Source organism: Merops nubicus, unplaced genomic scaffold, assembly GCF_000691845.1.
Source record: "Merops nubicus isolate BGI_N331 unplaced genomic scaffold, ASM69184v1 scaffold16632, whole genome shotgun sequence".
NCBI classification, from domain to species: Eukaryota; Metazoa; Chordata; class Aves; order Coraciiformes; family Meropidae; genus Merops; species Merops nubicus.
The window spans coordinates 12,841-25,775 of record NW_008591720.1 but is presented as its reverse complement, the minus strand read 5'-3'; the positions used below and the strand labels follow the sequence as shown (position 1 = coordinate 25,775).

Sequence of the window (12,935 nt, the reverse complement as noted above, 5' to 3'; positions counted from 1 at the left end):
GGCCGGCCGCGGGCAGAGCTCTGACTCGCTCTCCAAAAAATCCACCCGTCCTCAAGTCAAACCCGAGTCCCCGCAACCCGAACTCCCGCCAGCACCCCCCGACCCGGCGGCCTGGCTGCCGCGGCCGGAGCTGTCGGGATCGCTTCTTGGGAAGACTCCCTTCCACAGGAGGGGGATCTCACAGCAGTGTCAAAAGAGCATCCGGCATTAAGAGGTTTCATCCAAAACTGTCAAAACAGGAAAACCGCGGTCGAGATAATAAAGAGGAAATAAAATAACAAAGATAATATTAGATTTCTCACTGTTCGGACTGATATGTGGTGCCAGCATTGTTGAATTAACCACAAATTCACAAGAGCGAGCCTGTGAAATGATTGTGTGTAATCTCCTTAGCTCTATAAAGTTTGTTTTGTTGCTGTTTGTTTGGGGTTTTTAACTTGGATTTTTTACTTCATACTGAATCAGCTGTGATGGAAGCAAAGCCATCTCCTGTGCAAAGCAGAGGTGGGCTTTGCCAGTTCCCCAGATGAAGGCCTGGGATAGTTAACTGGAGAGTCCTCTAGTGGAAATGCTGCTCACACTGCCCAAACAGCTATTTTCCTTGCCTGTCTTAACACGATTTTCCAAGCAAACAAGCTCTCCAAGCAAAAGGTTTGCTTTTGTTGATTTATTTATATATATTTTATATTGGGCAATGATAACCCACCAAATCTGAAAAATAAATCACACCAAAGTGTTCCAAATATTAGATTTTTTTTGACTACCTGAGTTGAGCAGTCATCTGTATTTTGGAAATGAAAAATAAATTGATCCTTAGTCTCCTGCCATTACCTTGTGTACAACTACATCAAGTTCTTCTTAGACACCATTTAGCACTTTACCAATATCCTCATGAGGGTTTTTGGGGGGGTGTGTGTTGGTGAGTTTGCATCAGTGTAGCCCTAGGTGTTCTTCTGATCTTTCTACAATCTTCCAAAATATAAAGAAATAATAGTCAACACTACTTAAAGTAGCAGTAAAGTGGCAAAACTTATTCCCATCAGTCTGGATATTTTCCCTGACGCCCAGGAAACGTCTGGTGAATGAAACTGAATAGTTTAATTTATCATTTTTTAGTCTGAATTATTTGTGTATCCACTGTTAATTTTATCTTAGTGGGAACTGTCAATATGGTTTCAAAATGGAACCTTAAATCTTCATGTGTTCCAAATTTCCTCTGCTTAAAATGGAGAACATTATGTAAGATATGTCTATAAAGATAATTCTTTTGGGGCAAGCTAGACTTTGATCTGTCATGTCAATTAGATGTCTTCAGCTCCTTGAGCTAATGGGTGGCAGATAAAAGGTAGTGCAGTTCTTCAGAACTGTGATTTGAGTTTTTGTGAGGTTTATTGTTATTTTTTTCCTAGAACAACTTAGTGAGGACAAAAGATTAGGTACATTTTCAGTGCTTGAAGAAAATCTCAACAATCATTTTTACCTCTCACACAGATCTTTTACTGTAGATAGATCACTTAGTACTAATGCTGTTACTTCAGAAGTCATTATTTTGAGTTGGTTTGTATTTTCTTGTATTACAAGACTGTTTAAAGACTTGAATTTCTTTATAGATGCTTCCCACTTCTGGGCAGATGGCATATTTTGGAGAGGATGTCAGCTTTACTCTGTGCATTAGCTAACAAGGTTTTAACTGGTTTGAAAATGCAACTTCTTGGACTATGGTTGTTTCTGGCATGTTGTTGTTGAAACACAATTGACTTCTGTTGTCCTAGAGCTGTAAATCCTGACTATTCCTAAGCTTTTTTTTTCCCTTTTTTCCCAGGTGGCAGGGCATTGCACTTTTGCCTTCTACTAAACCATCCTTGGCTTAATAAAACGTCGTAATCTTGCTGTCCACTACACCCAGATTTGAAGAGCTGACAGGCTCCTACAGGTAATTGAATTTTTTTTATTACAGGTTTAAATGAGACATTTATTGCATCTAAACTTTTCATTCTTTTTAAAATTATTATTATCTCTTGATCGTGATTTCCTTGCCAGTATTGGTAGTTAAGCTCTGTAAGAAAGGAGAGTTTCCTCCTGCTGGAAACAGCCATGTGGATTTGCTGTTCCATTTTGGTTTTTTAAAAGTCAGTGTGGTTTATTAGCAACCAGGATCAACAGCAGGCACTAGTACCCAGGAGCTGATGAAGTCTAGGCTGTGTTATCTGAAGGAGGACATAGTCAATTTGCAGAGAGTTCCTAGGGAAATGTGTCTGGATCTCAGGGTCTGTGTTATTCCTTGTGTTATCACCCCATCACTTCCAGCAGTGGAGAACACAGACTTGCTAAGGAACCTAGTGTTGGTATTTCAGCTGCTGCAGTCTGATGTTACTTCGTTACTGAATTGTCCTTTTGACTGTGAGCTATGAATATCCAGAGCGTTGGTTTCCTAACGTAACGTCTCCGTCATTATTTCATTGTACTGTTGTCTCCGGTGGTAACTTTGAAGCTTGTGCCTGTGCCAGCATGTACAGCTGCACGTTGCCAGCAGATGGCAAGAGATTCCCAGGCAACAGCCTGGGAAACACAGTTGTATCTGCCACGCTTCTCAGTGCATTCTTTACTTTAATGCTATGGGCTGGTGAGAACTCTTCTTTAAAAACCTGGCGGTGGGGCTTGCAGATTTTTCTAGCTGTTCTTTGCTGAAATGATGTATTTTTCTTAACTTCTCTATCCAAAGTACTTGCATGTTTCTGATAAGGTTGACCAAAAAATCCTTTTCTTCCTCCTTAATGCTTCAGTGAAGACATCGTTATGCAACTAGTTCTTAAGGGTAATTGTTTTTAAAAAGGGGAAATTGGTTCTAGTTTTACTTCAGGAGAATACAGGTACCCTGTTATTACTTGAATCGGTGACTTGAGATCTCCAGCTATATTAGGACACGTCATCTTTCCAAGGTTTTAGAGATTTAGCAGGGATTACAGTGATTTGAGACTATGAACTAAATGGATAAAATGGAGAGAGACAGCTACTGTCTTCAAATGTATGTGAAATGTGAGTAGCCAGTTCTGTGTCGTGCTGGGATGAAAACACATCCCTGGAGAATGATTTCTGCAGCCCATCAAACCAGCAGCACAAGCAGACCTGGAGGCTGCTCCTCAGCCCACTTCCCGTTGTTTGCCAAGCCAGAGACAAGCTATTGTTTCTGTTGGAACTAGTTGATCTTTAAGGTCCCCTCCAACCCAAACCATTTGACAGTTCTATGTCAGTTCAATGGCAGTGAAATAACTGAATCCAGTGGGAATTCATTTGGGCCAAATGCCACTAAGTTTGGATAAAAATGATAAGGCAAAGCATTAACGTGTTTGCACATAAACTGGAGTAAAGCATATATCCTACCTAACATCAGAAATCACCATGGTAATTCTTTGCAGATTTTCTTTCTGGATTGAGTATTAGTGGTTTTTCTAGCCCGTGTTAAAATAGACAAAATGAATAATGTTTCAAGGCTATTTTAAGTCAACACCTCCCTTGCTTGTCTTATATAACATAGAAGCACCCAGAAGCTAACTCACTTTGGTCAACACCAGATTAGCCAAGGAGGATAAAGAATTCTATGGGTAGCCCAAGCCACATATGCTTAAGAGCAAATAAAACCAACCCTCTGTGCTTCTGTGTTTATTTTTTTCTGGATATGTAAACAGCCTGTCTCTGTAGAAACACAGTTTTTGCCCACTTTCATTTTGTATGCCTTGACCAGCACACAATACATTGTCAATTATAGAGAGCCCTTTCTTCTTGCTGCATAACCTGATCCTAATCCTTCAGAAAGCAACAATCCCTCTTCTGAAAGTTAACAGGGAAAGAAACTATGGAAGAAAGAAATTGGATGCTTCTATCATTGAAGACATGCAATTGTCATGTCAAAGGATGGAAGAAAATGGTGAAAATTTCAAACAAAAGAGACTTAACCCCAAGGATCAAGTTTTCTCTTATGGTTTCTCAAGAATCCTCTTTTTCTTGCTTTCCCTGGACCAGGCTTAATTGTGCTGTCCTAATTCTCACTACTGGTCCAGCCCACACTCAGTTTGATTGAAAGACAGGCATTCTTAGTTGAAAATATTCCCCATCCAAGAAGTGCCTGATGGCTCCTCCAGTAACCATGCACAGCAACACGTTGTAGGCAATCTGAAAATAAGCATAGCTGACATATTAAATGTTTCTTCTTTCTAAAGTACAGGATCAATATTAAAATACTGTATGCACTATAGTTTGTAAACAATATCTAGAATCCTCCTGTCTTTTATGTACATACACCCACATGAGCCATATACACCCGTGTATATATAAAAGCTGCACACACACCCTGGAGAGAGGAGGGTAGGATAATCTTAAATGCCTTATAATAATAAAAATAATATTTATAATATCTTATAAATCTATAAAAGCATGGTAAGTTTAAGATGTACAGAAATAGATCTTTTGTGTTTGTCTAACTGACAGAAATGCAGTAATAAAGGAAGAACAGTCTGGATGGACTATGACACCAGATGTTTTACAGATTACTCTGTATTTCATCACTCAGTCTTTATTTAATCTTAAGGCTGTAGTAATTGTAACACTGGAACAGCTCAACAGCCTATATATTATTTTGCTGCTTCCAGCTATGCATGTTCCACACACCTACCCCTTAAAGCTGGCCAATTACTTATTACTATGTAAAGAAAAATATCCTCCTTACCCAATATCCTCCTTACCCCATCTGGTAACCCAGGGCCTGAAAATCAGCACAACTCTTGTGTAAATGAGTCCTACAAGTGTAAAAGCACTTCTGTTTGGTTTGTAGTAGTCTGTTTTGGCCCCACTTGGGAACACAAAGAGCCACTGCTGCAAGTGCTGCGTGTTCCTGATCTCAGGAAAAGCTGCACAAAGTCAACAGCTCCATAGCAGACTTTATACCGAAAGGTACAGATTGGACACTGGGTTAGAGGGATCTTTGATAGACAGATCAATGTATTCGTTGGTCCTAAATCTTGACTGATCTAAAAAGGCTTCAGATGTCTGTGGTTTGGTTTTTTTTTTTTTGGACTAATCTTTTTGCAGAACAGTGAACTCCCAATAACATCTGATTAGCTCTTTTGGTGCTATATTTTCTGACAGCCTGGGCTTGACTGTCTTCTCAGATTTGTTTTTACTGTGCAGGACTTAGTAAAAGGAATAGCCATGACATAAAGCTGGTATAAGGAGAGAGCAGGTCCCTAATGCATTATGTAACGATGGGCTTAGAGCCTTAAATTCGTTTCATTTCAGACACAAGCAGAAAGGCAGAAAGAGGCAGTGCCTTTCTTGTTTCAGCTACCAAACCCATCCAAACAGACATGTTAATTGCCAAATTTTTATTCAGTTTTCATTAAGAAGAATTAGCTATGTGTTTGTAACATATTGCACGCAGTATTATTAGAATATCAAACAAGCTTTCAACCGTTGCAAGTGTTTTAAGCTGCTGTAATAAAGATGGCATGAGGGAGTTGCTTCAGATTTTTTTTAAATTAAAATATTCTCAGAAACTTTCAATAAGCTTTTTGTTATCTATTCTGCTGCACAGACAAATATGCAGGGGTGCTGTTTTCCTCCTAATATGAAGTGCTTTCTTAGGTTAATGACTGAGCATTTAAAATCAGAGCAATCCTTTCCAAGTGTGTTGTACCAAGAGCAGAAGCCTCATTGAGTTCTATTGGTTTCACTACATTATCTAGTGGATTAGCAAACCAGTTAAGAACTGATGGGAGAGCTTTTACTTTAACTGGGATAAATGCTTTCATTTTCACCCAGATACAGGACAGGCATTTCTGTGTGTTAACCTCTTAATAGTGCTGTCACTGCCAGCATTACTTTCAAACAAATTATACAGTATCTTGTTCTTCCTCATCTTCTGCTTTCTGATTCTCTTCAACCTCTTGAGGCAGCAACAGCTAATTTTTAGCACCAACACAGTAGTCTGCATAAGTGCCCCACAGAAAGCACTCACGAATACAGAAGGGTGCTTTCTCTTCTGTCATCAAGGCCAAAGTGGAGTTTTACAAGCCCTTGGGCACTGAATAGGCAGGATTTCATTATGGGATGAAATCTCTGAGGTTATTTTGATTTTCCTTCTAATGCATTTTATCTTCTAGTTCAATAGTTGGAATGTCTATTTTGTCTGTTTATAGAAGCTCCAATTTCTGTATATCTACATGTTATTAACACTTCACATTTAGAATGATTACATTAACACATATCCCACTCTTCTTCTCACAGACACACCAGTCCATAGAGCAGCATTCTAGATACAAGTGCTTTCAGGAACAGCACAGAAAAAGTGCCTTCTGATCTGTCACATACTTCTTTTTTTCCCTCTCCCTGATGCTAGTACAACCCATCCAAAGTCAGCATTCAGCTGACACCAGATTTAGTTTATTTCTGTTGATTAAGGGCATCGTGAAATTAGTGCTGAATAAGACATTGTCTTTAGAGATTAATACATCTAAAGTGTTAATGTCTGATGATTTTAAATGGAAAAAAAAAAAAGTAAAGCACATGCAAAACTACAGAAGATTCAAATTTATGCAAAACTCCAATCATTACACCATAATCCTGTACTGAAATTTCTCCCTAAAGGAGTTTGAGTAGCATCTGACTCTTCTATTTCTGGCTCTGGGAAGAGGTTTAAGAAAATGCCACTCTTCGTGATGGAGGTGTGTTGTCTTGTGCTACTCCTGCAAGTGCAGCAAGAGTAGCTGGAACACCTGCTCTCCTCTCTGAGTCACCTTGTTCCTGGAAGGGACACAACTGCCATATGTGCTCACAGTGCACATTTCTGACTGCCTGCAGCACCCTGAGGGTTTTTTCCCCCCCTTTATTTATGCTTCTGCCTACAACATTGTGATGGTCTAGCATTGTGGCTTGGGTTTCCTTGAGGAGAAGATTCCTGTCACCTTTTACTTTGATCAGTCACAACGAGCTGTGCACCTTGAACATCCACAGTCAAAACTATAGAAAAAATTACCTGACTAAACCTTTTAAAGAAGTCAGCAGGGTGTACAGCCTGTGACTGCCTCCCAGATGGAGAAGCAACTAATTTTGTCCAATAACCCCATGTGATTACCATTGGCTTCAGTGTAAGGAGTTATGTCAGGTGCACAATTACAAACTATTAGTGCTGAAGTAATTAGATTAGACATTGCCTTTATAAATCTGCAGCCGCCTTCTTGCTAAGCACTCGAAATAACCAGCCACTGCACACTAGAGAGACTAGGTCAATGCTTTGTCCTCTGCTCTTTAATAACTTTAATTCCAAAATCATGGATTATTTTCTTATGATTTACACTCCACAGGAACTTGCTGCAAGTATTTCTTCAACTGGATTTAGTCAGTAATTTCACTCTTAGCAGCAGATACTGGCCCTGACAGACAATGTAATAAACGACTAGCTGGAGAAACCAGCAGGATACAGAAAGTTTAGACTCTGCTTACACAGCAGTAGTTAATTTCTTGATTTTAAACCAAAGGTTATTTGTGATTTATGCAAGTGTAACAGAGAAGAATAAGTTACTATGGCCTCTCTAAAGGGTGTCATAGTTATGATGATGCTGTTCAAAGTGCTGAGCAGAGCATCTCAGGCTTGCCTACCATCTTGCCTTGCCTATGAAAGTGCAGCATCCAAGAGTTAAAACTGCCAATGCTTCTGAGGCCAGTCAAAACTCAGATCAAGTGTAAACTGAAAAAAACCTCAGTTTTAAGCTGAAAGGAGAGGTAGAAAGGAGACTTGAGATATATGAAGGATCTGACCCAGGATCATGGACAAAAGCAACAACTTAGTAAGGAAAAGGCATTGTGAAGTCATGCTTCTGCTGGTTTTATTCCACTCTGCACTTCATCATCATATAAAACAGTCAGAATGATTCAGAGGAGAGCGGGAGGTGTTGAACTTCCTCAGGGAGAAAGTGATTATGACCAAAAACACACTTAGTAAAAAAATGGTGTATTTCTGTAATGTAACATTTCATCAACATGAGGAACAAACATCAAGAAAAATAAAATATAAAGTGGAGAAGCAGGGGGAAAAAGGGAAGCTTGATTACCTGCATGTATTGAAGGAGATGCAGAAATTCATGAGCTTTCTGGATAAGGTGAAAGCTGAGTGATACTTTGCTTTAATTCAGTATGTGAGACTCAGAAAGTATGGGAAATAGCAGCACCTAAGTACACTAGTACTTGGATGCACTTACCTAGTTGGAGGATAAGAGTTTCTGTCTCTCCTGAAGGGTTTTTCTTCTGTAAAACTCAAAGATAGAGGAATGAAATCAGTATCATTATATGAATGTTGCAGCTGATGCAATGAAATTAATTAAATAAGATCCCCCAACAAGTCCATGGCAGGATCTTGGAGCAGAGTCCAGGTGTCTCAGTCCAGGGCTAGACTGATGAGAACGTTGTGGAACCATTTTTGCTTGTCAGTTTGTGCTTTCCAGCACACTGCTGGCAGATAGTTTTCCCATTATAGCAGAAACTAAAGGTTGAGGTGAACGATGGGAGCAGATTTTCTATTATAGCTCAGTTCTGGATCGTTATTTTTTCTTCAATGCATTGTCTTACTTCAGCAATATTGAACAAATCACTTTAAGTTATAAATCTGGTTTAAATGCTCTATCTTTCAGTGCTGGTCATGTGAAACCAAACCCTGTATCACCAATAAGTAAGGCAGGAGGAATGTGTGCACATTCCACTGTGATCAAATGCTTGTTTCATCCTTATTGCAACTATTAATCATCAGCTACTACATTCAAGATCCTCATCCTCAAAGCCCAGCACAGCTCTTCTCTTATCTGCATTTTTTGGCTTGCTTAATCTTGCACCTCCCCATATTCCCTTCCATCGTAGCTTTCACCCCCATCCTTTGCTTCCTTCTTCACCTCCTTCTCTCATTTTGTATTTTCTTTTGTCAGTCTCTATATTTAAAACAACCTCTCACTTTGAAGGCAACAGAATCCTCAAAAAATTTTTTCCTTTTGAGGTGTCTTACATTGGTTTCCTACACCAGCAATATTTCAGTTGTTTTAGTCCATATCCCAATATATTTACTGTGGCGTTTTTTAAGAGATTACTTGTGAAACTTGTGTTTGTTGAAAATACTGCATTCATCTGCTGAATTCACTAGAATTATTTACAGAACAACGTGTTATTTTGCCTGAATTGGGTGAAAGGATCTATCCTGAATTAAGAAATCTGTATGAGTACCCACAAATTTCATTATCAAATAATGGAAGTGAAAAGGCTCGAGATATTAGGTCAGCCTCTGAATAAAAATGGCAAAAATATCCAAAGCAACTGAGCAACTTAAAGCCATTTATGATATTTTTTACTTCACTCAGCTATTTAGGAACAGATGCAAAAAGGCTATTTTCAGAGGCACACATGGTAGACTTTCACTGAAAATCAACAGAATGAATTCTAAAGTCCTTCCTGAAAATGGAGTTTGAGTTCTTTCATTAGCAAGCACCTTTAAAATTTTACCCAATCCAGCACGGAAAACCTGAGATTTCCCTGTGTTTCTAAATCACTTTTGTCTATTTTGTTGCCTATTAAACTAATAAACATTAGTATGTTTAAGTGTTTAAACTTTCATTAGCTTAGGTCTGAAAGTAACACAGTCATTATTAACAAATCAGTAGAATTTTATGTAGTATATTTTATTTCATGCTGTGACTAAGAGCATTGAAATGTTTTAAATACTTTATCCAAGACAAATAATAATTTGAGAAAAAGCCTCCACTCCCCTCTATTCCCTTTTACTTTGTTCATCAGATTTTTATATTTAAAAACTCCAACTTTACACTGCTGTTAAACTTGGACTATCCTAGAGAAGGCCAGATGCAGAACATCATTCATATGTGGAAGTGAGGAATTAGCTCCTCCATTACAAAAAAGGAAATTATTTTAGTGCAAAAAGCCAAGTCTTCATTACTGATCAACCCCTAAAGTGGAGGAAAACCATGGTAATTTAAACTTTTGCTACAAATATGTACATATGAAAAATTGTCTCATGGTGACACAGGAAATAAGGAGCTGGGACTGTTTGGCAGAGTACGGTTATTACTGTATCAAATCAGATGGGTAACAAGTTTCTGCTTTTAGTAGGATTTGATTGCAGGATTTTCTTGACTTTAGAAATGTCTTAGGCTCTTCAGAACATATTCTGAGAAGAGATGGATCAATACAGTTTCAGCAAGGACTTTTTAGTCTGTCAGGTGTTCAGTTTGTAGCTCTTCACAATAATTTTTCTGGCTTGGGTTTTTTTTTTTACATTGTGTATGCAACCCAGTATATAACATTGACTGCTGCAAAGGCTGCTGGGAACACAGCTCTGGCATAGATATCAATGGTATCAGCATCAATGGGCTTAAAGAGGGACTTCAGGCCACTCTTTTTATCCAGTTTCATTACTTGCTGCCGTTTTGTCTCTCCAGTTTCTATTTCTATCGTGCCATAGGATCCAGGCAGGCTTCTGGGAATTCGGTGCTGCCTGTTGGCAATGGCCAGTTCCTGGTTCACACCAGCTATGGAAAGGGAAAACAGAACAATGGCATTCTTCACGTTTATCTGCAAAGGAAAGAGGAGAAGCTGTCACAGGAATCTGTAGGGCAAAGGTGGTGTGCTTCACCCCAGCGAGCCGGGGCAGCAATGTGGTGAAACACCCCAGGTCCCTGCGTGCTGAAGGGTGTTTGTCACTTGCTTGGGCAGAAGGACCACTGGAAGATGGTGCTACCATGTCTAAATTCTGGTTTGACTCTTACATGCTCTGAATTACTGAGGCTCCACTGAGGCAGCTTAGGCCTTCCCAACTGAAAATAACTAACTTTAAGGAGACAGTTACCCCACTGTGTGGCCAAAGCCAACAGGCAGTTCTCAGACTCTTGTCAAAGCTCAGAGAATGGGGAGGTGGCACAGAAAATTAGTATGGATCAGTTGTATCTGCTACAGCTTAATAAAATTAAGTAATCATAATCATAAATAAAACCCAAGGTGTCAGAGAGTTCAACAATAGGTAGGTCTGGACTACAAATTGTGAATTGTCAAAGAAAACCCAGTTCCTTAACCATTCTCCCTGCTTCATCACTAACACTCACACGTGTACATATAGACAGCAGCAAAGTCATCTGGAGTTCTGGATGAAATTTCACCTACGGAGCCCTTTGTTCAGTTTCACTGGGCTTCATACCTATGTAGCTTATGTCCATGCTAATGATATCTGTATTTACCTTATGCAGTTCACATGTAAAAAGCCATAATCACCAGAGGACAACATTCAAGACTACAGGCCTAGTTTTTGTTTCACCCACAGCATTTTATTCTGCTGTAGCTGAGCTAAAAGAGTCTTGGCAGAAGCAGCCACTAACGAACACTTCCTGAGGAAGGGCCTTGCCTCCCACCTCATCTCATACTGTCATGGTGGCCTTGCCCTGTCCCTCCAGCAGCAACTCCACGTTCCTGTAACTTACACTTCCATACTAGGAAAGGGTCAGAATGCAGTGATGGCTTTTGCAAAGTCATTCACAGCGCGACGCTCACTGACCTCTCCACTCTGCCTTCTGGCCTTCATCTTGTTCTTCTGCTTTTTCATGTAGTCAGCATTGAAATGTGCAAACGCATATTCTACCAGCGCAGCGAAGACAAACACGTAGCAAATCCAGAAGTAAACATCCAGTGCCTTGATGGCAGATGCTCGTGGCAGAGACGATCGAGCACTGACCATCAGTGTAGTCATGGTAAGAACAGTCGTTATACCTGCAGTGTAGGGTGAGAGAATTCACTTTAGGTTTCACAGTGTACTCTATGCTAAGTGTATTTACTCAGCTGAAGTTGAGGAATATTTTCCCAGCAGAAGCCCCTTAATAGTGTGGCTTCTGATCTTCAATACAAGGAACCTGTAAAAAAAACAATGAATTTGTATGGCTAAGATTTGAACATGTTATTCTTGGTTCTATTCTAGATCGGGACAAACAAAACCAGACTTAACCCTCAAAAACTTTTGTATCTGGACTTGCAGCCCTTACTCAGGCAAACAGATACACAAGCTCTAGGAGCATATTTTTGTCCCAGTTCCTTCAAATCAATACTTTCATACACCTGCCTCATATTCACTACTGCTTGTAACCATCTTTGGATGGTCATTTCTGTTCATTACTGAGGTGGCTGCTCTGATAGCATGACAGAAATTAAAACATGAGAAAATTCGTTTGAAGGACCCTCTGTTCTGCAAATGTACATGTAGTATTCATAAAGGCACCTTCATGGAAAATGAGAGTTAATAGAGTTCCCAGACTCTGTTTTACCCAGTGACACTCTGGCAGGCACAGCAGACTGACTGATCCAGAAGGACACCCACGACATGGCCACCAGTAGGATAGAAGGGACGTAAGACTGAATGATGTAAACTCCTCGGTTTCGCCGGAGGTGGAAGTGGAGACTGAGCCTGGGAAACTGACCTGCTGGAAGAAAGAGCAAGACAAAGAAAGACAACAATTGTGTGAAATACAGTTAAACTGATAGTCAAAGTAACATGTCCTATAATGACACAGATCTACATTCTTATCTTTCAAAGATCACAGAAAGCTTTTCTGAGTGTTGTGCAGTTAGTCTTTGTGACCCCTGCACGAGGGACTGCAGTTCTCATCAGCACCATCAGCTAAGAATAGGTCAAGTGATTTGTCTCAGGTCATATCAATGCCAGATCTGAAAATAAAATCATGAGTCTTGAATAACAGTATTGCTTCAAAATGTGTACTGTCTTATCATCTGCTGTAGAAAGTCCTCCAGATACTAAATTTAGATTTTTTAAAAGGCCAAGTTAATTTCAAACTCAAAAAAGAGCTTAGAGGAGATGTGCAGCATAAATGAGAATCTGAATACATGAA

General features: G+C 39.6%; 1 protein-coding gene across 1 annotated transcript in view; it reads right to left on the bottom strand.

Moving 5' to 3' along the window:
- Nucleotides 1-10,181: 10,181 nt before the first annotated feature.
- Nucleotides 10,182-12,935, bottom strand: part of GABRD (gamma-aminobutyric acid (GABA) A receptor, delta) — a 15,542-nt gene continuing 12,788 nt past the window's right edge. The window contains exons 7-9 of the mRNA XM_008950366.1: nt 12,354-12,509; nt 11,594-11,805; nt 10,182-10,620 (exon numbers count right to left, since the gene is read on the bottom strand). Coding sequence (XP_008948614.1) covers nt 10,321-10,620; nt 11,594-11,805; nt 12,354-12,509 — 668 coding nt within the window. The 3' untranslated portion in view covers nt 10,182-10,320. The remainder of the gene's footprint in view (nt 10,621-11,593; nt 11,806-12,353; nt 12,510-12,935) is intronic.